General features: G+C 45.4%; 1 protein-coding gene across 2 annotated transcripts in view; it reads right to left on the reverse strand.

The window, feature by feature from the left end:
• TRANK1 (tetratricopeptide repeat and ankyrin repeat containing 1) overlaps positions 1–25,053 on the reverse strand; it is a 72,531-nt gene that overhangs the window by 23,133 nt on the left and 24,345 nt on the right. For both annotated transcript variants that reach the window (XM_036267297.1, XM_036267298.1), the window contains 6 exons: positions 18,778–18,939; positions 15,488–15,742; positions 13,757–13,933; positions 10,242–13,142; positions 4,267–4,466; positions 3,818–3,955 (listed from right to left, as the gene is read on the reverse strand). In XM_036267297.1, the coding sequence (XP_036123190.1) occupies positions 3,818–3,955; positions 4,267–4,466; positions 10,242–13,142; positions 13,757–13,933; positions 15,488–15,742; positions 18,778–18,939 (3,833 nt within the window). The remainder of the gene's footprint in view (positions 1–3,817; positions 3,956–4,266; positions 4,467–10,241; positions 13,143–13,756; positions 13,934–15,487; positions 15,743–18,777; positions 18,940–25,053) is intronic.

Consider the following 25,053-nt stretch of genomic DNA (forward strand, 5'->3'; position numbering starts at 1 on the left):
ATGTTTTTTCTCTAAAGGATCAGATAATAAATATTTTTGGCTTTGTAGGCCATCTGGTCTCTCTTGCAACTACTCAGCTTGGCCACTGCAATGCAAAAGCAGCCAAGACCGATATGTAAATGAATGGGCATGGCACAGGTGTGTTCCAGTGAAACATGCTTTTCAAAACTAAAATTGAATTTAATGTAATTTTCATGTGCCATGAAATATTATTTTCCTTTTAATTTTTTTTAACCATTTTTAAATGTATAAACCATCTTAGCCCACAGGCCATACAAAAATAGTCAGTGGCCCTGGCCAGTTTGGCTCAGCGGTTAGAGCGTCGGCCTGCGGTCTGGAGACACCCGGGTTCGGTTCCCGCTAAGGGCACGTACTTCGGTTGCAGTTTGTCTCCGGCCCTGGTTGGCAGTTAGGGTGGCAGCCACTCGATGTGTCCCTTCACGTCGATGTTTCTCTCTCTCTCTCCCTTCCTCTCTCTCCCACCCACTCTATCTGTACAAAAAATGGAAAAATATCCTCGGGTGAGGATAAAAAAATAAAAATAAAAAAAAAGTCAGTGGACTGGATTTGGGCCTCAAGGCCATGTCGTAGACCTGGTGAAGCTCAAGTGCCCAGATCAATGCAGAATTTAGAGTCCAGAATTCCTATAAAAGTCTAAATTTCATAACTTGACTGTGCCTTGTGGGAGTAGCTTGTTAACTCTCCTAGACATGACTTGTCATCTGTGTATCTTTTCAAGGAGGACAAAAAAATGGAGTGGATACTGTTCATTACCTCCTATGAGTTACTCTATAAATTAAACTATATAAATATTAGGTTTAAAGGCTTACAACACTACCTATTACATAAGAATGGTTATGCCAGTAACCAATTATGGACTCAATCACCAGGTTCTGAAAAGAGATGTGAATCGTTACATCATTTACATAGCTGGAAGTTAAACAGCCTCAGGACATATTACGGCTATCCTATTGGTAAAACTGTTTACACACCGAATTGTTTGCCAAGGAAAGCAGGCAAAACACAAGTGCTTGACATGTGAGAGGACCTCGTAGCAAACCGCAGAGGTGCAGACTGGCTGGCCTTGGAGGGCTAGTGAGGCAGAGTGTATTTTAGGACTGCTGAATGAGAAGAACGGTGGCTCTTATGGCACATGACTATCTGTTTCCATGAATAAAACACATCTGACTTTCAAGACAAAGCCTTGTCGGAGTGAGTACATGTATTTGTGCAAAAGACACAAACAAGAATACAGGCCTGCGGCACTTCTGGCAATAAAAGAAGAAGCATTTAAATCTTCTGGCTTCTTCTATTGAAATTAATCATTAGGAAGGAATAAGGCTTAGTTTCTACAAGCCTACCATTGTAGGGCCTGCTCTCTAGGTTAGTTGAGCAACCCACAGAAGTTGTGGTTTTCAAAGTCTTTACTGTCCTATTTGCACCTGAGTGTGAAGGAAAGGCTCCCCACTGGGGCAGACTGTAAATGCCAAGTGCCCTTCCAAAGCCCCAGAGGAGGAGAGTTTGGGGGTGACTGGGAAAATGACTGCTCCTCCCCAAAACGAGGCAAACTCCTACAAGAGAAGGACTTGGTGTAACATTCGCTGGTTCTTTCCCCAGCTCAGAAGAGGGCCCTGGTGAACTGTGGCTGACCAGGTACGAGTAAATCCTCTAGAGAGAAGAATCACAAACCAGGGCAATAAGAATCCCCCCTTACACATGCATGCACACATGCACACTCACCCAAGTGGCAGATTCTGCAAAGGGAGTGCCTGCTAGAAACATAAAAGCAGGGCAGGGGGTGGAAGAAGCCAGGTATGGAGAGGAATGCTCCACAGTTCCCCCATCTCAAATGGCAATTAATATTCAACAGCCCTCTGCCAATCACCCCAAAAGAACCCACTTGAGCAGTCAGCCCACAGGCAACTGGGGACTTATGTGATCCCTGTCTTTCCTCTGCTTTGATTAAAGCATTTCCTCTCATGTGCTGAATGACATTTTTGGGTCTTAGAGTTGTCAATGATAGACTGAGGGTATACTTTGTACCAGGGATGCATAATTATATTGCCTGGTACCCAGGGAAGCACCATTTCAGAGGTCTTTCTATAAGTTTTGTTGTGTATATAGGAGGAAGTGGACGATACCAAGATTCCATTTGTGATTGTTTTATTTTCATGTAACTCACAAGCCATTGGTGGGAGCATAGGGTCAAGATATCTGGGCCTTTCCCATTTCCAGGATCAAGATGAGACAATCACTGGATTTTTCCTTCACAAACAGCGGTACCACAAGTTACACATCCATAAGTCCAGAGCTCCTTGAGCTTCTTATTGGCACAAGCATACAACTGGCACTTAATAAAGGACAGGAACAACAAAGTCTTACCCCTTCCTCTTTAGGAGAGCCTCGGTCCAACCATGACCAATGGATGTATTATGAGAAAAAAAAGTTAGTCCTCAGAGATTAAAAATGGTTCCAGGGTTAATGAAAGTGCATCTGATTTTATCAGCAAAAGTCAATAGAAAAGGAATGTACTTAAGGAATGGCAGTGACATACATATTGTGGAAGGTTCTGGAAGCTGATGCATGCAGGGCTTTGAAAAGAAGGGAGTACAGTGGAATTCAGAACTCAAAGCATTTGAGTTCATTTCTAAGCTCTGCCGCCTTATCACCATAGGCCACGGATGTAATTTCCATGACCTTCAGCCTTATCTACAGAATGAGGGTAATAAAATTACATACAACCTCAGAGCACTGGCGGAGAATAAAGTGAGACAACACTTCAAAGGTGTTTCGCAAACTGTAAAGCACCCATAGCAATATTAGTCATAGGTATTATCAAGTAAAAGATGACTTTTTTTTTTTTTCAAAGATCACAAAAAATAAAATAAAACCCCATGTAAAGGGTCAGTTCTGGGATAGATTTTAAGGTGTCAGAGCTAACGGTGGTCTGACTTGGCTATGGAAACAGACCTTCAAGCATGCACCATGTGCAGAGGAAGTCTGCAACAGGGACCAGGGCCCTGCCAGCTAAGTCCCCAAAGGAGACCCCACAGCACATTCAGCAGCCAGCCTGAGTCCCCACCAAAGACAATGGTGAAGAGAAATCAGTGGCTAGAAAACTGAGGACAATGATCTTGAGTTAGTGGCTCTACCCATAATGCACTGAGTTTGGGGAGAAAGACCATCAAGTCAAAGCAATGAGTTGGCACAGAGGTCACTGGGGGTCAGTCTGGGGACATTGTTGCTGCCATTGTCTGCATGGGCGGCAAGCAGTGGTGGTGAAGCCATGCCAGAAGGCAGCTCCCAGGCAGGGCGGCTGTTCTCGTCCCCCGCATTACCTGATCCAGTGGGCAGGAACCAAGCCTCATTTGTCTTCCCGGAGTTTTCTCTTTCTAAAGACTGACCTTGCCCAGTTCTGTCCTCAGTGGGTGGACACTGCTAACCTTGCCTTCATTTGTAAGGCTCTCCTTAGAGCTCACTCCAACTTGAGCATCCTTGGGAGTCAAGCATAACAGTAGCTAGTGAAAACCAGAAGCTGGCACTTGGGTACCAGGCATTTAGAAGGTGAAAACAAGAGAACAGGGAAGGGCAGGGCACGGGGAGAACCAGCCCATGGCACACTGTGAAACAACCCACAGCCATTGTCAAAACCCACATCAAACACTCCAAGCCCCACAATGAATGGGTGATGCTCCAAAACAGAAACAGGCACCTGTGACAAACTCTCTCCTACTCAGCTCCCAATTCTCTTTCACGGAGAGGCCGTGTAACTTGGACACAGACATGCACTGTGTGAAAAGAAGCCAGTGTGACATACCTCAGAATCAGTAAAAAAGTTGTAAAGGAGCACATCATCAAATTCTAAGCCTTTTGCTTCATAAACAGTTAGCACAAGCGCTAACTCCAGCTCTTCTGGAATTTTCTCCTTTGCCATTTCATTGGCTACAAGGATGACCTAGAAAAAGAAAAAAGAGATGGGAGAAAAACAAAACAAAACATCAAATTCTGCAAGGAGAAATCTGCCGAAGTTCAGTCCATTTCTAGAGGAGGCAGGTAATATCATTAAAGAGATGTGGCCAGCATGGATTTGGTCAGCCAGGCTGGTGGAAATATTAATAACAATTAGTCACTCACCCATCTCTGAAACTTAACCATTCTGGGAGAAGGGCTATTGAATTCTACCTTGTAGAATAATTTAGCCTCTCAAACCCTTTTTCAATTGAACACTGCCTTTAATTTCAAAGCATACAATCCCAAGAAGCTCACCTGGTGGGCCCCAAATTCAATGGGCTGGGTTTTCCTCTTGTTCCCTTGCAGCAGAATTGCTAAGTCGCTTAAACTACAAGACTCCAGGACTGTTGGTTTGGGACCATCAAAGAGACCAGAGTCCCTTGGAAGGCGATCAAAAGATTCTGGGAAGTAGAATTGAAGTAAATCAACCACTCCCGATGCCAGATTGAGGATTCCTGGGATAAAACAGAAAACACGTGTCCAATATTGAACAGCATGACAATATGGCTGGGTTTTTTTTGCTTTTTGTGGTGTGTTTGTTTGTCTGTTTGTTTTTGGTATGTGCCCCTAGCAGGAACTGAACCCAGGACTCTCTAGTCTGCCGGTCGACACTCCAACTGCTGAGCCAAACTGACCAGGGCTTTTTGTGGTGTTTTTTGTTTGTTGTTTTTTCCTGAGAAGTATTACTAGCCCTGATAATACACATAATTGCAAGCCAATCTCCAGTTCTCATTAGATTACCACTTTGGCCCTGGGCCGCATTACTCCAGGTACAGTCGATGAAGGCAGAGATGAGTTACTGTGCTAAGGTTTTATGGGATCTCACTCCCGACCTATGTTCATATTAGAGAAAATTACCTCATAAAGAAGAGTCAAGGCAGAAATGTAATCTGAACAATTAGAGCTGTTAGAAGGCTAATATCAGGGGCTAGTATCGATAGTAAGGAAGCAAGACTCATCCTGCTCTCATTGGAGCTTAGAGCACTGGAGACAACGTTGTCATGGTAACAGCAGTGCTGGATGTTAGCTGGAGCAACAACGAAGGCCTCTGTCGCCCTTTTCCAGCAGGTTTATAGCTAGCTGGGAGAGGACTATACCAAGAAAAATCATCAGAGCCAGAGAAAAGATTTTCTAAAGAGCTTTCTCCCTGGGTCCCTTTTCTCTCCAAGCTCTGAAGTAACAGTGATGCTGACTGAATGCTACCGTACAACGGGCACTTGCACAGACACAGTTCCCCTTCACCCTCATGACGGCCCAGAGAAACAGACTAGGTAATCACACTGTAACAAACGGGACCTCCAAGGTCTGAGGAGTCAACATCTCCAGGTGACGGGGTCTGAAGCTGGACTGAACATAGATCGTCCCAGGTCTCTCAACTCTTCCTAGGTGCTGTGTGCCCTTTGCTAACAACATACAGAATAAGCACCATGTTCTTGGTAGAGGACCATAAAATGGGCTTCTGTGTCCCCAATGTTATCACCAAGTAGTAAAGGTAATTTTACTGTCTGATACTTAGTAAAAGAATACAATACAAAGAAATCATGAGCACAAGGGGAAACTGCTGAAAATCAGCTATTACAGCCCTGGCCGGTTTGGCTCAGCGGTTAGAGCATCGGCCTGCGGTCCTGAGAGACCCGGGTTCGGTTCCCGCTAAGGGCGCATACCTTGGATGCAGTTTGTCCCCGGCCCTGGTCGGTTGTGCGGGTGGCAGCCACTCGATGTGTTCCTTTCACATCGATGTTTCTCTCTCTCTCTCTGTTCCTCTCTCTCCCTCCCACTCTACCTGAACCAAAAAAAAAATGGAAAAATGTCCTCGGGTGAGGATAAAAAAAAAAAAAAAAAAATCAGCTATTACAGTGGTTCCCGCCCCATGAAGAGCCAGCAGGGGCCAGAGGTACACCAGTGGGAGAATCCGAAAAGGGTACGGAGGTTCACTGCAGGGAGAACTGGGGTCCACTTAAATGCCCTTCTAGGTAACTAGATCAATACTTTTTTTTTTTTTATCCTCACCCTAGGAATTTTTGCCTTTATCCTCAGATAGAGCGGGAAGAAGAGAGGGAGGAAGAGAGAGAGGGAAACATCGATGTGAGAGAGACACAGCGACTGGCTGCCACCCACACAACCCCAACCGGGGCCAGGGACAAACTACAACCGAGGCACATGCCCTTATCGGGAACCGAACCCGGGCCTCTCTGGTCCACAGGCTGACACTCTAACCACTGAGCAAAACTGGCCAGGGCTAGATCAATACTTTTTATATAAACATACTTAAAGAACAAGAGACGGTCTCGCCATAAGAAGGAATGAAGTGCTGGTCCATGCTATAGCCTGGACGAGCCTTGAAAGCATCACACTAAATGAAAGAAGTTAGGCACAAATGGCCGCAGTGTAGGATTCCATTAATACGAAGTGTCCAGAACAGCAGGCAAACCCAAAAAGACAGAAAATAAATTAATGTTCCCAGAGTGGGGGAGGGGAAAGAAAGACTGCTGACTGCTAATGGTTATGGGGTTCTCTTTGGGGTGATGAAAATGTTGTGGAATTAGAGAGTGGTATTGGTTGCACAACCTTGTGAATGTATTAAAAATCATTAAACTATACATTTTAAACAGGTGAATGTTATGCTATATGAATCTCAATTTAAAAAACAATAAAAGATGGGGGAAATATTCACTAAACATAGTCTATCTTCACAATTAATCAATAAATATAGGTGAGTGATAAACACATATAATATATAAAAAAGAAAAAGATCAGAAGGAAATGAAACAAAATGTTAGTAGTGAAGAACCTTATAGGCAGCTAGTAATATTCTTTTACATTTTATGTGTTTTCTAAAGTCTCTAAAATCTAGTAATACATATTATTTGGGCTTTTTCTGGTTCTGTACACAGAAATATATGCACATAGTCGTGTCCTCAATCTGAAAGACTAAGTAGAAAATGGGATTCGTGCAGTAATGGTCCGAGTAGGTTCCTTAGTATAAAATAAAGACTTGCTCTGCCACGCTCCAGGCTTCTGGCCCCAGTCCAGTGCTGCTGAACCAGGAACACACATCAGAATAAGGAGCTCATTGAACCGCTATGCCAGGTCCTCTCTGATGGATGCCACAACAGAAAGGGGAGCCACTCTCTGAGGACAAAGAAGCATGAACTGTGTGTCTGGTCACCCAGGCCCTACACAGTGCCAGGCAGGATAGAGCTCAATAAATGTATAAATGTTTCCTGAATGGCTGAGGGAAGGACAAGGGCTGATGTTTCCTACTAAGAACATAAAGTACCTTGTGCCAACTCTTCTGGACAACCAAGTCCAGGTCTAAGACCATGGAAGTGCAAGAAGTTGAGCTGCTCAGACCCAGCCAGATCCTGTGATTCACAGGCAGCATCAGTGAGGACTTGGAGAGCCCTGCAACGCCGGCTGAGTTGTGTGGTGTATGCTGCACTCTGGGAGGCCACCTGGCTTCTAATCATTTCCTGACTCCCTGGTTGAACAAATCAGAATGTTAATCTAATTTTACAATGTGTCTGTGCATATGAGTATGAGTTTGTATGTGTCTATATGTGTGGCTAAGTGCATGTGGTATGTATGTATTTGCTCTTTCCACCAAGCCAGAGACTACTTGAAATGCATCCAGAAAAAGAACATCTATCAAAAACCTACAATAAACATCACACTTAAAATGATGAAACAGCCCTGGCTGATATTGCTCAGCGGTTAGAGCGATGGCCTGCAGACCAGAGAGTCCGGGGTTCGGTTCCCACTAAGGGCACATACCTCGGTTGCAGTTTGTCCCTGGCCCCGGTTGGGGTTGTGTGGGTGGCAGCCAGTCGATGTGTCTCTCTCACATTGATGTTTCTCTCTCTCTTCCTCCCTCTCTCCCTCTTGCTCTATCTAAAGATGAATGCAAAGTATCCTCGGGTGAGGATAAAAAAATAAATTTTAAAAATAAGTAAATAAAAGAATATAACAGTAGAGATATTCCCATTAACTGCAGAAATAACACACACATGCCTGTTGTTGCTTCTACTTAAGGCCCTAACCAATGAAATAGGATAGGAAAGAGAAACAAGTATGTAAAAGAAGATAAAAACTGCCCTTATCGCCCTGGCCGGTTTAGCTCAGCGGTTAGAGCATCGGCCCACGGAGCAAAGAGTCGCAGGTTCGATTCTGGTCAAGGACATGTAGCTCGGTTGTGGTTAGGTCCCTGGCCCTGGTCAGGGTCGTGCAGGAGGCAGCCGGTCAATGTATCTCTCTCACATTGATGTTTCTTTCTTTCTGTTTCTGTTTCTCTCTCTCCTACCCCTTCCCACTCTACCTGAAGATAAATGGAAAAAAATATCCTTGGGTAAGAATTTAAAAACAAACAAACTGCATCCGGCCAGTGTGGCTCAGTGGTTGAGTGTTGACCCATGCACCAAGAAATCGCCGGTCCGATTCCCAGTCAGGACACATGCCCAGGTTGTGGGCCCAATCCCCAGTGCGGGACATGCAGGAGGTAGTCAACGAATGTTCTCTCTCATCGATGTTTCTATCTCTCTGTCCCTCTCACTTCCTCTCTCTCTATAATCAATAAAAGGAAAAAAAAAGACAGATATTTTAAAAAAACAAACTGCCCTTATCTACAGAAAAATGCTAAAATCTAAGTCAGAATGTTCAGCAAGATCATTAGATACTAGATCAAGAGACAAAGCTAACAGCATTCTCCTATATGGTTAATAACCGATTAGAAAAATGTACAAAAAGAAAAGGGCAGCCACGACAGTAACAAGAAGTACAAGGACGATCTAAGAGCTATGTAAAATGTCTGGAGGAAATTATAAAATATTACTGAAGGCAGTAAAAAAAGACCTGAACAGAGAAATGTGTCATGGCTCAGACGTCTCAAGGGATGTAAAAATGTGACTTCTTCCCAAAAAGCAAAGACATATGAAAAAAAGAGCCTTACGAGTCAGAGAGGATGGACTAAGGCGTAAAGGGCATCAGCTGATTACCCATATGGAAAAAAGTAAAATTAGACTATAGAAGCATTCTACAGTGCTAAGGTGGAGAACCCCTAAAATAACCTCGTAAATTCCAGTAAGATCCTTCATGTCAGGACCCTTGAAATGGTGTCAACAAATGGAAAATATTTATCAGCTATGGATAGCCAACTTTGAAACTTAATTCACTCCAGGACTGTATGTCACAGTAAAAAGCAGGAGGAACCTAACGTCCATCACTGGGAAATGGACAACAAATTGTGTTACAGTCACAAAATGGAATGCTAACAAGTTAGAAGCGCATGGCGTGCGGTTCCACATGACGGACACGCGGAAGTCCCAAAATGTAATGCTAAGCTGAAATATAAAGTTGCAAAAGGACATGCCTGGCATGATCCCATTAAATAAAATTTCTAGACAGGTAAAATAATACTGTATATCATTCACGGACACATTTGGGACACAGGAGGTGAATTTGTGAGCATTCTGTAAACCACAAAGTAGTATTGGTGTCATGTTATTTAAACCCTCTGTGCCTCACTTTCCTTCTCTGTAAAATGGGAATGATGCCTGCCTGATGGGTTGAAGATAAGGTGAGGATACCTATTAGATGAAAACTGACTGGCATTATGCCTGGCACAGAGCAACTGAGGTACAAGTTCAAAGCACCTGTGTATGTGTTATCTGTCACCACCTGCCACTCCTGTTTGTTGGCTTCTACTTAGTAGAAAAGCTACTTTAAGGACTGATAACTTGCCCTGGCCAGTTTGGCTCAGCGGTTAGAGCATCGGCCTGCGGTCTAGAGAGACCTGGGTTTGGTTCCTGTTAAGGGCATGTGCCTGGGTTACAGTTTGCCCCCGGCCCTGGTTGGGTCGTGCAGGTGGCAGCCACTTGGTGTGTCCCTTTCACGTCGATGTTTCTCTCTCTCTGTCTCTTCCTCTCTCTCCTTCCCACTCTATCTGAACAAAAAATGGAAAAATGTCCTCGGGTGAGGATAAAAAAAAAGGACTGATAACTTGAACTTGTGCATTACTTTACATTGTATAAGCAGGTGTTCCAAAGTGCTCTGAAACAAGTTCTCAGCAGTTTAAATGTTCCTCTGAAAAGTTTTCAGGTCATGGCACACTTCCTAAGATGTAATTACTTAACAGTCCATTTCCACTCAACCACAGCTTGCTTACCAACCTAAGGATGAGTGGTAGCAGAAATCATAAGACCTCTTATTGGTGAGTTCCCAAGCCCTGGACATACCTGAATGGGACCTGTAGTTCTGATAAAGCTGGTGGATCTTCTTGGGCTTCCGGACAGCACACTTCTTGTCCACAGCGCTTCTGCTGGCGTAGTGGAACAGAGAGCGCAGATCACTGAAGCGGAAGGCCACGCCCTTCATGATGCTCTGGGCCGTGTCCCCTGTGAGGAACATGGCATTGGGGTCATTGATGCATTTCATCAGCAGCGTGAGCTCGCCCTGAGTGAAGTCCTGAATCTCATCGCCGTAGAGCTCATGGATGGACCACGGGAGCACCTTCAGCTTTGACAGTCTCTGGGACAGGTTGAACACAACATCCTCTTCGTCAAAATAACCTTTCTGGGACCTGATCTGCTGATACAGGCAGAAGAGGCTGTAGATCTCACTCCGGTCTTCCTTGAAATTGGGAGACCGTTTCCTGCCTAATTTCTTATACTCTTCTTCCGTGAGTCTCCCCTGGGGGCAGCTGAGGGCCTCAAATGACCCCTTCAAAAAAGATTTTATTTCTTTCCAAATCAGTGCAGGGTTGTAGAAGGTTTTCCCTTTGTTCATTTTGGGCCATATTTCATTGGTGAACACCTCAAACGTCACGTACACCCGGGGGTCAATGTCATATGAACGTGTTTCCACAATCTTATCCTCCTCACCGTTGTCCCCATCCACCTCAGCCTCCTCCTCCTCCTCCTGCCAATTGGGGATGGTCAACTCTTCCTGCGTGGACCATCCAGTGATGGTTCTTTTCAAGCTCCCATCTTCATTTCTCAGGAAAAACGGATTGGGCAGAGAGGCATCGAGCAGGAGGAGCAACTGCTTGGAAGTGACAAACAGAGGAAAGTTCTCGTCCTTCAGGTCCTGGAGTTTGTGAACATTGGGTTCCAGCGGTTTGTAGTGACTGGTGGCCTTGGCAGACTTGGAAAGCTCAATGAAATTCCTCTGCACCTGCTGACAGAGCACATGGTTCTTGGTCACGAAGATCTGGTGTAAGTGCTCCAGCTGTTGGGGATCATCTGGGGCACAGACTTCTGCCACTTGCTCAGGCCCCTCCAGGTCCCCACTGGCTCTCCCTGCACAGGCTTCACTCTCCTGCTCCTCACCTATGCTATCCACTGTCTCCACTTCAATGGAACCTTCCTCTTCCTCGTCCTCCTCCTTCTCTTCCTCTTCTTCCCTGCCTGGACCTTCCTTTCTAGGTTCCACTTCCAGCCTCCTCTTCAGCCAGACCTGTTTGGCCAGCAATGGGCTTCCTGCCTGCCCAGCGTTTTCCCAGTAAATGTGGAATTTCTTCCACAGCCTGTACAAGCAGCAAGTTGTCTTCCCGGTGCCGCTCCGCCCGATCAGGATGATGGGCTCCAGCGGCCTGGGATCGAGGTGGATCACCGCGTACTCGAGCTCGCCCACCCGGAAGGGGTACTCCACGGTTGCCATCATGTCATTGAGGATGTTGAAGGCCATGTTGGTGCTGAAGCTGTGGAACTTCATGATGTTGTACTCTGTCTGCACCGCACTGGCTGGGGGGAAATACTCGGGCTCCACATGCTCCCTGCCCTTCTCGGCCTCTGTGTCCTCCACGTAGCAGCGGGGTATCCGCTTTTTGATTTTCATGTTGGCCGACACCTGGCCTTTGTTGATATCTTTCAGCTTCTTCCGTAGAATGCAGGACAAGCCCCGGTTGTAGGCACTGCAGATGGCCCTGATGGAGTCCTTCAATTTGTCGTGATCTAAGACAATGTCCCAGATCCGGATGATTTCTGTATAGACCTGTCCCGACTTGCCCATGGAGTGTGAACTCTGCTCTGTGGCAATGATCTTCTCTGGGTTCTTGCTGCATCGAGGGGAGAAGTCAATGGCGAGCTCCCACAGCATCCGGGCTCCTTTGTCTAGCTTGGCCTCGTAGAGCTTGATATTCCCTTCCAGGTGCTTCAGCCGCTTCTTCAGGCTCTTGGTCCACTCACCGTTCCCCAGCTGATCGATGGCCAGGATGATTTTCTTCTTCATGACCTTGCTCATCACCTTACTGGATAGCTTCTTCAGGATTTCCGAGGTACACTCAATCTCCCATGTCATGTTCTCGAAGTCCTGGAGGCAGGCCTCCATCTCCTGCCAGTTGTCCTGATCGCCGCTGTCCTCCCTGCCTCTGTGACCAGCAGGAATGAGCTGCGAGGCCCCAAGGCTCACCTGAGGGTGCTCAGCCCCTGCCTCAGGGACAGCAGGGTTGTTCCCACTACAGTCACAGCCCCTGGCCCCTAGGGTTCGCTGGAGCTCGCCCTTCTTCACTTCTGTGCCAGCTCCTGTCTCCACAAGCTTGACGCCCTGAGCAAAGTCCTCTGGGAGAGACATGTCCAGTTCCACCTGCTCGATCAGAACCATGATGTCCTGCACAAGGCGGTCCCTCTGAGAGCAGGGCCTGACTGTTTCAAGCTCCCGTCTCATCATCTGGACATCTGGGAGCATCTCCCAGCTGTCAGGGACCGTGGCTTCTTTAGGCAGGGATCCGACAGTGACACCGCACGGCGGCAACTTGGATGAAACCTGAGACTCAAGCTGAGACGTGTGGCCAGGGACAGAAGGCCTCAGGAACCTCCCTGGCTGAGCGGCAGAGTCCTGCCGGCCCCGGCGCCGGCTCTCCGACACAGCCTTCTTCCAGGCCAAGAGCAGGGCATCATTCTTCTTGATCCGGTGCCGTGCGTCTTTGCCTTCTTTGTTCTTCAGGTTGATATTGATGTCAAACTTCGCCAGCAGGTCTAACAGCTTCTTCATGCGCCTCAGCATGCCCCTCTGGAAGAGGACATGCATCAGCGTGTTCCCATTGCTGTCCTGGATGTTGGGGCTGAGGTAATCGAACTCCGTGGGGTTGGACCAGAATAGATCCAACAGGTGACTGAGGAAGTTAAAACCGATGTCAGCTGAAAGACACAAATAAACCCTCTGAGTGCTGAGCCGCTCTTCTGCATTAACAGAGACCCCTGGATTAAAAGAGATGCCAGCCTGGGGTGTCTCAGAACACCCAACTCCCCTAAGTATTTGATAACCTGGTGATTCTCAACTGGGGGGCAATTTGTGCCCCAAGAGACATGTGACAATGTCTGGGGACATTTTTTATAGTCACAATTTGGGAGGTGCTCCTGGCATCGAGTGGTGGAGGCCAGGGATGCTGCCCAACATCCATCCTACAGAGCACAGGACAGACTCCACAACAAAAAAGGTATCCAACCCAAAGGTCAACAGTGCCAAGGCTGAGAAACCCTGAGATAACCTTATAAGATTCCAGTAAGATCCTGTCAGGATCCTTGAAAATGGTGCAAATAAATGGCAAGTATCTGTTAGCTATGGAGCCAACTTTGAAACGTAAGAACCCTCCTCTGATCATTTCCCATGGTGGTTACTCCTTCCCGTCAAGCTACAAGCAGGCCTTGCCAAGAAATGGGCTTTTTCCAGATTGTTGGTTTTCCCAATAGAAACAAAAAACCGAGCATCCATCCTCCTCAAGGAGAAGACCAGTTTGAAAACAGAGGCCTACCATTGACATCTAAAAAGATGTGGAGTGCCGCATGCAAAGGGGTGTCTCCTTCCATGAGAGAAATGCCGTGGGGGTCTGCACCCCTGCTCAGGAGAAGAAGAGCCAACTCGAAGTCCTCATGCTTCAGGCACATGACCAGTGGCGGCTCCCGGCTGCCCTTGAGACCCTCGGGCAAGGCTGGGGAGAGGCAGAAAAGGGCACCATGAGCTGCATTCATAAGATGAGGTATAGCCTGGTTCATCTGGGGAGGGCAGGACAAGCGCTGCCATTTATTCCCAGGGGAGAGCTGATGCTCACCTGACTTCTGAGGTCCCCCTACCACCTCCTGGGAGGCCAAGGCTTCCCAGCATCCTAAGAGTGAAAACCCAACTCCTTCAAGTGCCCTGTTCATGGGCCTTGTCTCTCCTGCCTCTCTAGCTCCCCCCGTCGTCCCAGCACAGGACACAGACCCCAGCATTAGCACTGCTGGGAGGAGGGACAGGGCCTGCAAACGGCCGACTCCCCAGTGCTGCCTGCCACCATACCTCCTGCACAGACGGTGATCAGGACATTAGCACCACTTCCACCCTTTGTTTCTACGAAGCATCTTCCCAAGAATGCTCTCTACCCTCGATTGCAATCCTCCCTGATGCCTCTCCAGCCCCCACATACCTTCCTTTAGCTCAGTCCACACTTCCCCTCTGCACTGCAGTCTCCCCGACCTCCATGCACTATGGATCTGCAGCCCTCTGGCACATGCCTCCAGCAGCCATGCACTCACTTTGTACTTGGGCCCTAGCACCTGACCCCCAGGTAGTGCTCCATCCGTGCTTGGGGGAATCAGGAATAAAACTGGAATTCCATCACAGCCATCGTTTCTGGGCAAAGGGAGCAAGACTCCCTACAAGGAACAGGTTTGAAGAAATAAACTCTAGGAGGCATTCCATCCACCTCCTGGAACCTGTGGGTGGAGCCAGTGCCTAAGGGCTTTGTTTGGCACTGTGAGGGCTGAGGACCAGTGTGGCATCACTCCCCTTAAACGGCAAAGCAAATAGAAAACCCGCAGCCAAGGTGCTCTTCCAAGAACCACTCCGTGAACTCACTTAACATTCAAAACATCCCAAAGACAGAGGGACCATTATCGTTCCTGTTGTATGGAGATGAAGGCACAAACAGCACGCCCACGGCCACACAGCTAGCAATGGCATTAGTGGTGGGGGTGGGGAGGCTGGGAGGAGGTTGGTGTTTCCAAACTTGTTTTAAAATAAAACCCAACCCACCAAGAAGCTGCACTCTCCAGACGAACATCGAGCCAAGTGCTATTGTGCTGATTAAAGCGGCAGGTGTTTCCACCCACCCATCATTTGACTGTTTTTTTTAAAAGCAAGCATCTCAAACCCCAATGTGTTGATTAGAAAAGAACGCCCAGAGTTGGCGAGGCCCCACGCAGCACATGCAGTGCGGGGATAAGTCCAGCCAGAGGCCAGGAGGAAGTGCCACCGTGGGCTGAGCCGGGACCAAGGACCCTCTCCCACCACGTACCTGAGATTTCTCAAAACTGTAATTCGCAGAAATCGTATAGGGCAACACCCACTGACAGGCCTCACTGTTTCAAGATGAGAAGATATGGAGGAAGAGAAGGAGGCAGAATTTAAAGGAGTCTCCCAAACCAGGTGAAAAACGCCATGAACGGCAGTGGCCTGAGCTCCCGTGGGAGGAACTCCCCAGTGCTTAGCATCTCGGCATCCTCACCTCCACTGTCTATCAGGCGGCCCAGGAGCTGTACCCGGCGCTGGTCCCAGGCGCTGAGCAGGGGGATGATGGAGCAGAGGTCGAGGTCCGCGAAGTTGCAGTCTTTGATGAGGCCGTCTCCGAGCGGTGGCTCTCCGCTCACTTTGCGGGTCAGCAGCAGAAGCACTTCCGGCCATTTCTGTTTTTCCAGCAAAATCTTGATGAAGGTGTTGGCACAGTCGCGATTAATGTCACAGACCAGATCGGGAGGAATTTCTTTCAAAAATAAAAATACAGCACACTCCAGAAAAGGTTCATATGGTTTTTGTTCCCAACTACAACTTATCACCAATATATGTAATTAAGCACAAGTTATTCATCAGTAGTTTTAAAGAACTGGAGAAACTATCAACAAGAAATGAATTACTTGCAACGCTTCTTCGGAAGGTTAGAAATACCCTAAGGAGGGTAGACCTGGTCCAGGAGGAGAGCAGAATGCTGCCTGCATCTTGAGAAAGAATACTTGAGTTAGGGCAGTCTATTGAGATAGAAGGGCAAGAGCCCAGCTTAAATTCTGCATAATATAAAGAGTTTGTCTTGCTTAAGAACACTGAAATACAGAAAGACACTAGAGAATAATTTAAAAGTCAAGAGTTATAGGGTAATGGTAAGAGGATGATTTAACCCCCAATTCCTAATTTTGTACTGTGAAACCTAAGAGTTTCCATTTGATCTTGGATGTCTAGGGACAGGATAATGGTTATCCCAGTTCATGAGGCTGGTGTCTCTTAAGAGTGAAAAACTTTTCAAAGAGATCCTTAGTAAGTACATTGCAGGGTCAGCAAATAAAAATATAAGAAACCAGTTACATTTGAATTTCAGATCAACAACAAACAAATGTTCAGCATTAGTATGTCTCGTGCAATATTAAGGACATACTTATACTATTCATTGTATACTTATACTACTTATGTATTTATTCACTGTTTATCTGAAATTATAATTCAACTGACATTCTGTATTTTTTCTGGCAATTCTACCAGTAAGAAAAGCAGGAAGGAAAAGAAGGGAAGAAATCAGGGTTACCTAAATAAGAGCATTTTGATTTGCACTTGCTAGTTTTTGCTTCCCATCTTTTTCTAAGTTTTCTAAAATAAATATTATTTTTAATATTTAAAAAGTTCATTTGAAGACAAGAAGAAAACTTCAATATAGGCTATCCTATCATAACAGGAATCAGCAAAACAAAAGTGTAAAATACAGCCCTGGCCAATTTGGCTCAGCGATTTAAGCATCAGCCCACAGACCAAAGAACCTCGGGTTCGATTCCGGTCAAGGGCACATCCCTCGGTTGCGGTTCGTCCTCAGCCCTGGTCGGGGTTGTGCAGGAGGCAGCCAGTCAATGTGTCTCTCTCTTGTCGATATTTCTCTCTCTCTCTCTCTCTCTCTCTCTCTCTCTCTCTCTCTCTCCTTTTTTCTCCCTCTCTCTCCCTCCCTCCTATTCTGTCTGATGATAAAATAGAAAAATATCCTCAGGTGAGGATTAAAAAAAAAATGTGAAACACAGACTTTCATCACAGACATGTAATTTGTGTGCTCCAGAATCTATGCTCTTGTCTTCTGGTGCACATGCTCCCACTCACCAGCACTGTCCATTCCACGAGGCAGAGATGGGGGCAGCATAGGCTTGGTAAGCCAAGGTGGACTCTCCATCCTTTTGACCACAAGTATTGGTTCAGAGGTTCACATTGTAACCAAAAGTGAAGGACTTTTGTTCAAACAACTGGAAGAGAGATGGGGCCACAGATTCCAGAAACTCCGGACAAAGTTAGTGGTTAGACGCCTGGATCCTGTCTCCACAGAGTCTGAGATGAAAGCCAACCAAAGGGCAGGTGGGTTGAAAGGTGGGAAACACTGGGTCCTGCTGACATTGGTTAGATCCCTGAAGCCAGCCTCATACTCCTATTATGACTGTCAAAAATGTCACTTTTTTGCTGATGTAAGCCCATTTGAGTCTACCTGCTACTTCTAACACAGTTCTAAACATCCTATACTGTGGTCAATTAAGGAAAGAAAGAGGGAAAGTACAGAGGAAAAATATTCAAGAATAAGATGGATTAAAGCTGCTAGAATAGAGCTGCGAGAAGACCTTCAGGAAAGATAGGAACAGAAAGAAACAGAGTAACCGAACCCAAGTGAGAGAAAAAGGAACCACACCAACATACACAATCCCCCCAGAGAAGCAGAGAAAACACAGGAGCACAGACCATCAGACCGGAATGACAGTCTAGGAGTAGCTTTCCCATCCTGTGGCCCCTTAGGAGATGTTTACCAAAAACCAATATTTTATTTTCAAAACCCTAAGATTAAAGGAGGACAGTCTTCATGGGTCATGGGCCAGATAAGATCAAGTCCAAAAGCCAAAGGCTCCCTAGCAACAACTGCACAAAATGGCCTATGTCTACTAGGTCCAACACAAGGCAGCCCATTCAGAGTCTTGGGTGTGCTGTTTACCTCTGACCCACTCGTATCCAAGAAAGAAAGATCATTCTGGCAACTTTACCTCGCCTCCACCCACCGCATTCTGTGTGTGGGCCACTGGACATCCCTCATCTCAGGAGGTTAAGGCTCTGGCCAAGGCCAAGAGGGAGAAACTGAAGTGTAAGGAAGTTAAGTGGTTGGCCCAGGGTCTCAGATCTGGTAAGTGGCAGTATTAAGATTCAAAACTCCAAGCCCTAAATACTGTATACCCTGAAGAGCACATGGGGCCCCGGCCATGCCTTCCTGTATTCTCTGTGGAATCGAGAAACCTCAGCCGTACGAATGAATGGTCCAAGTGAATGCTTTATAGACCATGCTGAATACTGATGTTAAGAACTAAATTTCACCTACTAAGGATTTCTAGAATCTCCCCTAATTATCTAAAGTTTGCCATCTAAAGTTCTTTTCTGGTACTTTCCTTATTTCCCCATAATGGAAAGAAATTAACTCAATTCTACAATAACGATATGCCCCGACGTCAGGCAATATCTATAGAAGAGAGAAACATCTGTGGTGTTTTTAGAAGGATAGTCTAGGCAAAAAGTAATTCTAAGAGGATACATGAAAAACTAGTTATGGAGGTTGCATTGGGAATGGGATTGAAGGACGGGTGTTCACAGGTGTATGACAGACTTTTCACTGATAGATAACTGCTGTTTGACTGTGTTACATGTAGATCATTGTTTTTAAATCCATTTCTAAAAGGTATTCAAAAAGTTTTAATGAGCATAAATAACCTTTCACACAATTGAATTTGTGAGAAAAATTACCTTGCAGAGAAGAAAGGAGGCGCAAGAACCTCTGAACTACATCTTGCTTCATAAAGTTTTTAGGCAATAACCGGTTTCCTGAGTTCATGTACTTCACCAGCTGTGCAGAGGCCTTCCGGAAAATGTCGCTCTCACTAACGGATCCATCACCATTGCTCAGTCCTGCAAAACACCACCAGGTGATGCTTCCAAATACAGAGAGCACAGCTTCTGCACCTCCTCCAAGTACCTACATGCATTGCCATGTGACCTTGTAACTCCTCCCATCAAGAGGTGAAGCCTGTTCCCCTCCACCACCCCTGATTCTGGCCTAGCTTCATGACTAGTTATGACCATTAGAATGCAGAGGATGTGACTTCTGTGCTGGATCTGAGCCTAGGCTTCCAGAGGCCTTTCGTTCTCTTCACTCTCTTGGGACCCTGGCCTCCACCATGTGAAAGGGCCCAGGCTGGTCTTCTGGGGAATGAGACAGTATAGAGCATAGTGAAATCAGTCCAGTTGTCCAAACTGAGGCCTCACAGATGTTAAAGAGCCTGGCCAAGATCAGAAAGACTACAGACACATAAAGGAGTTCAGTTAAGGCTATGAGAACAGCCCAGCCTGAACCACTGACCTGCAGGGTCATGAGCTAAACATGTGTTTCTTGTTTTAAGCCAGTCAGTTTCGGGGTGGTCTGTGAAGCAGCAGTAGGTAACTGACAGAACAGTTCAGGAAAGTGACAGAAGGAGGATGACTTAGTGCCACGGCAATGTACAACTACAGCCGTCCCCCCTTCCCCATGATTTCATTTTCCACAGTTTCAGTTATCTCCAGTTAACCCCGATCTAAAAATACTAGATGAAAAATTCCAGAAATAAACAATTCATAGCTTTTGTTGCACGCTGCTCTGAGTGCCATGACAATATCTCACACCACCCACTCCCTCCCACCCAGGACATGAATCATCCCTTGTCCAGCTCTCTGCACTGGATATGCCACCTGCCCGTTAGTCACTTAGTAGCCGTCTGCTTCAGAGAAAGTATCCACATGCACATAACTTCTATTATGATATATTGTTATAACTGTCCTTTTGCATTATTATTGCTCATCTCTTTACTATGCCTAGTTTATAAATTAAACTTTGTCAGAGGTATGTACGTACAAGAAAAAAACAGTATATTTAGGGTTTGGGATTATCCGCAGTTTCAGGCATCCACTACAGATAAGGGGGGACTATGCATGACCGCCATCTGCGTGCCTTATTGGTAAGCAGAAAAAGCCAAAAATAAGGAGTCATCTCTCTGGCCAAAGAAGAGAATGCTATGCCCCCTGGTTCAATTTATTTGAGAAAGTAGTTATGACTAGAAAACACCCACTGATGAAATGTTGAAAAGGGCAAATGTTAATTACTGGGTATCAGATTATATACTCAAAACCACTCAGTTAAAATGGAATCTTACCACTCTGGCCAGTGGCTCAGCTGGCAGACCAAAGAGTCAGGTTCAATCCAAGTCAAGGGCACGTACCTCAGTTGCGGTTCAGTCCCAGGCCCTGGTCAGGGTTGTGTGGGAAGCAACCAATCAATGTGTTCCTCTCACATCGATGTTTCTCTCTCTCACTTCGATGTCCCTCTTTCTCTCTCTTTCTCTTTCCCACTCTATCTGAAAATAAATGAGAAAATATCCTCAGGTGAAGATAAAAAAAAATGGAATCTTACTGAACAACTCAGGGAGCAAAACTGGACACGTGTTTTCACACCCAATGAAAGGGCCTGGCCCACAGCACAGTCACCATCATGCTGCCAGGAGATCAACAAAAGTTCAGCGTCACATTCTAGCAGAGTCGGAGCTCTTTGAAAGAGATCGACTATTAAAATGGGGAAAAAGTAAAAAGCACCCTATCTTCAGTCAGGTTTCTAGTAGCAGGCCCTGAGTCAGGATTTCTGTTCAAGTAGTTTATCAAGGAGGAGACCAGTGAGGGAGTGGCCAGGGTCTGAGCTCAGGCCAAGTCCCACAGAGGGTGGCCTCTCCTGATCTCACAGCGGAGTTCTGGAGTAAGTGGCTTCTCACAGCTGTCCCCATGCAAGGCCAGGAAAACAAGCCTTCAATTCTCTCGTCTGTCACCAGCTACAGGTTGCTTTGGGAGGGAGGATGTAAATTCCCAGGCACTTCTGGTTTGAAGGACGAGCAAAACAGGTTCCATGAGCCCAAAGACTGTTAAGAACAAGCTTTAGGTGCTAATTTTTCAGAGTGAAGGCACAAGAGTGGAAAAAGGGGATCAATCCAAGCAGAGCTCTGATATTATCTGCTGTACCTTCTGATACACAGCTGATCACCTTTAACAAATCAAATCAGAATACCAGAATCTCACACACACACACACACACACACACACACACACACACACACACACTTTCTGGGGCAAACACCCATTGCCCTCTAATCAAGAGACCTCAGGTACCAGACAAAACAAGACAACTCTAGCACTATCTTCTAGAGCAGCAGTTCTCAACCTGTGGGTCACAACCCCTTTGGGGGTTGAACGATCTCTTCATAGGAGTGGCCTAAGACCATCGAAAAACACGTATTTCCGATGGTCTTAGGAACCGAGACACCGCTCCTCTGTCCGTCTCCAGGCGGGTCCGCCCACATGCAGATACGCCCACATACAACAGGAGGAACTGTATTAAAGAGTCGCAGCATTAGGAAGGTTGAGAATCACTGCTCTAAAGAAAAAGAAATGGAAACCATTTGGCAAAGGGAGACCTCCACCCCCTAAGCTAGAAGCCCACTCTGAGACAGAAAATGTGTGAGCTGGAGCTGTGACTGACTAGCACTCCTGAACTCAGCTCCCACCTTCATCCTAAAATCCCAGGAAGACACAGAAAACTGCAAACTCACAATACAGAAAAATAGGACCCTTGGGAAAAGAGCTTCCTTCACTACTGAGCAGATGGAAACCTGCCTCCTGCCCTGGCCGGTTTGGCTCAGCGGTTAGAGCGTCGGCCCACGGACCAGAGAGAAACCTGCCTCCCTGCCTCTTGCCATGACCAGCTTTTAGGGGACATCATTCTTCCACCAGAGGAATTAATTTAGTATAAAAGTCACCTGAAGCTGAACAGAAACATACCAAGTTTGACAACAGAGATAATTAGATGCCGTTGTATGATAAATGCGGGGTTGTATGGTTCAGGGTAGTTAAGAAAACAGTTACAGATCAGAGACAGCTCTAGACATCAGGAAAGAAACCAGAGAAGGAGCTAAACACTGTAAAAATGCCAAAGGGAACGATGCTGAGGCACTGGCAACAGTATCCCTGGGAGGTGTGGGTCATGTGTTTATTACTCCAAACTTGTCTGGGATTTTTTAAATTTTTCTATAAGCTTAATAAGAGACTAAAGAAACATCAGAATATAAAGTTGCTTATACATTATAATCACTTTCTTTTAAGTGACTATGTTAGTACTAAACAATAATAAAGAGACTGGGTAAAAATATGCCAAAGTGAGATTACAATAAATGTTTGTTTTTATGCAAAATCATATTTTACAAACCTGCTACAATAATCATGTTTAGTAAATATATATTAGCAGATTTGAAATAAAATAAAAAAAATGAGCCCTGGCCAGTTTTGCTCAGTGGTTAGAGTGTCAGCCTGCGGTCCAAAGAGGCCCAGGTTTGGTTCCTGCTAGGGGCATGTCCCTCGGTTGCGGTTTGTCCCCGGACCTGGTTGGGTCATGCGGGAGGCAGCTACTCGATGTGTCCCTTTCACATCGATGTTTCTCTCTCTCTCTCTCTTTGTCTCTCTCCCTCCCACTCTGTCTGAACAAAAAAAAATGGAAAAATGTCCTTGGGTGAGGATAAAAAAAAAAAAAGAAAACTAAAATGGATCTTCTGAAGTTACAACAGGGCACAGAAGTGTTAGAAAACAGAAATAAATCATTTCAAAAAGATTTCACTTTTCCCCTAAATCTTTCTTTCAAGCTATAAAAGACAAAACTGGTAAGTTTTATCACACAAACTGGTATGGTTTATTATACACATTTTATCAATTTAAATGTAATCACCTCATTTTTTTTTTTCTTAATCCTCACCCGAGGACACTTTTGCATTTATCTTCAGATAGAGCAGGAGGGAGAGAGGGAGGAAGAGAGAGAGAGAGAAACATCGATGCGAGAGAGACACATGGAATGGTTGCCACCCACACAACCCCAACCGAGGCCAAGAACAAACTGCAACCAAGGTACATGCCCTTAGCGGGAACTGAAACCGGGATTCTCTGATGCTCTAACTGCTGAGCCACAGGCTGATGCTCTAACTGCTGAGCCAAACCGGCCAGGGCATAATCACCTCATTTTTTATAAAAGAAAATGTAAAAACGTATAAATGTAAATGCATAAAAGGAGACTAAATAACTAAGTCACAAATATATTAATTTGCAGGTATAGGTTGGTTTATGGAGAATTAATATTTTCTTGTTTTCTTTTCCTATATTTTGTAGTTTTCATTTTTAAAATAAGAATATATTACTCTTATAATAAAATTTAAAAAGTATCATGGACATCCCTTAAGGAAATACTGCATCCCTGCATTACCGAAAACGGGGCAGGAAAACCAACACACAGAGAGAAGTTTCCAGTATCCTCCAGTGCTGTTCTAGAGATGCCTGCAGGAGCACAGAGCAGAAAGCAGCTGGCTTACCGGGGAGGACCAGAAAGAAAAGCTTCAAAGTGCTGGATTTGTTCTCACTTAAAAGCCATGCATTAGTGCATGAGAGATCGATCAATCAACCTTGCTCTAGGTCCTAAGCAAAGAGTTGAGCTGCCAGAGAAGGTGGACATGCTGCCACCTGGTGGTAAAGGGCAGGTAAGACAGTTACATAATCCTAACTCCTCAGGAATGAAGCCTTGCTCCTAAAAGTGGGCTCTGGCTTCCCCTGGCAGCTAGTGAGAATCTTGAATGAGGCCCTGAACCTGATGAAGGAAAATCAGCATTTTAACAGGCCCCCTAGTGATTCCTGTTCCTGTCGGGAAGCTCTGGTTTAGAGAACAGCAGAAAATCTTAAGCAAGACCCTCTGTTTCTCAGGCTTTATTTTTCACCCAGATGCAAAAGCGACCCTATCCACAGACACTATCACTTGCTAAGTCTTCCTGATAATTGTCATCCTCCGCTTTTCTGATTTTTGTCAGTTTCTTTTGCTTCTTTTGACTCAGTGTTTCCCTAACCTGGTCAATGGTCTGAAAAACTTTAAAGTAATCAGATACCCAATAAGTTTACCAATGAGTATTGGGGACTTTAGGCTTGACTGCATCCATCCCCTGCCATCACAGACTACCCAGTCAGCCCAAGGGCAGGCCTGGAATAGGCTACGTTCTTCCTGCATGTAATTTTCAGCCAAGCAAGTGCAGTTGAGTCCTAATAAGTAAAAAAGCAACCAGCTGCAATTCCAAGTCTCTTCTCTCGGTTCCAAACCTGAACCAGAATTAGCTGGTAAAGGAGCAGAGAGGAAGGAAGAGCGAGACCCTATCTTAATGGATGAGATGTTTTTAAGATCAGCAGAAATTCAAAAATTCTATTATACGAGGAAACCAAAAATATCAAAACTTTTAAAAACTAAATTAAAATGAATGACTTATGCTAACGTCTATAACACTAAATAAAATGTGATATTGATATATATATCCACATAGTATTCTAAGAATTAATATTAGAATTAATATTAGAATTAATAAGCATTAAGTTGGCAAAGAAACCATTTTCTACCATTAAATGGTGGTTGCTTTTTGCTGTTATTTTAAAACTTGGAAGTTCATTGGCAAAGAAAGTTTCAATTTCTCAATTTAATGTACCATTAAACTGGGGTATATCAGTGATGATGAAACACATTCCAATTTCAAAGATGTTAAAATGGCGGGAACAGGGGGTAACTTGGAATCAATGAAATACAATGCCTATATTCAGACATATTATCAACCAATAAAGGATAAAATAAAGACTTCGAAACTCCATAAGTCTCCTACCCATGTCTCCTCCATTAAAAACTTACATGAGCCCTGGCCGGTTTGGCTCAGCGGTTAGAGCCAACCAAAGAGTCGTGGGTTTGATTCTGGTCAAGGGCATGTACCTCAAATGCAGTTCAGCCCAGCCCTGGTCAGGTCATATGGGAGGCAACCAGTCAATGTGGCTCTATTACATCGATGTTTCTCTCTGTCTGTCTGTCTCTCTCTCTCTCTCCCTCCCTCCCATTCTATCTGATGACAAAGAGAAAAATATCCTCGGGTAAAGATTAAAAATAAA

This window comes from Molossus molossus, unplaced genomic scaffold (assembly GCF_014108415.1).
Source record: "Molossus molossus isolate mMolMol1 unplaced genomic scaffold, mMolMol1.p scaffold_m16_p_18, whole genome shotgun sequence".
Lineage (NCBI taxonomy): Eukaryota > Metazoa > Chordata > Mammalia > Chiroptera > Molossidae > Molossus > Molossus molossus.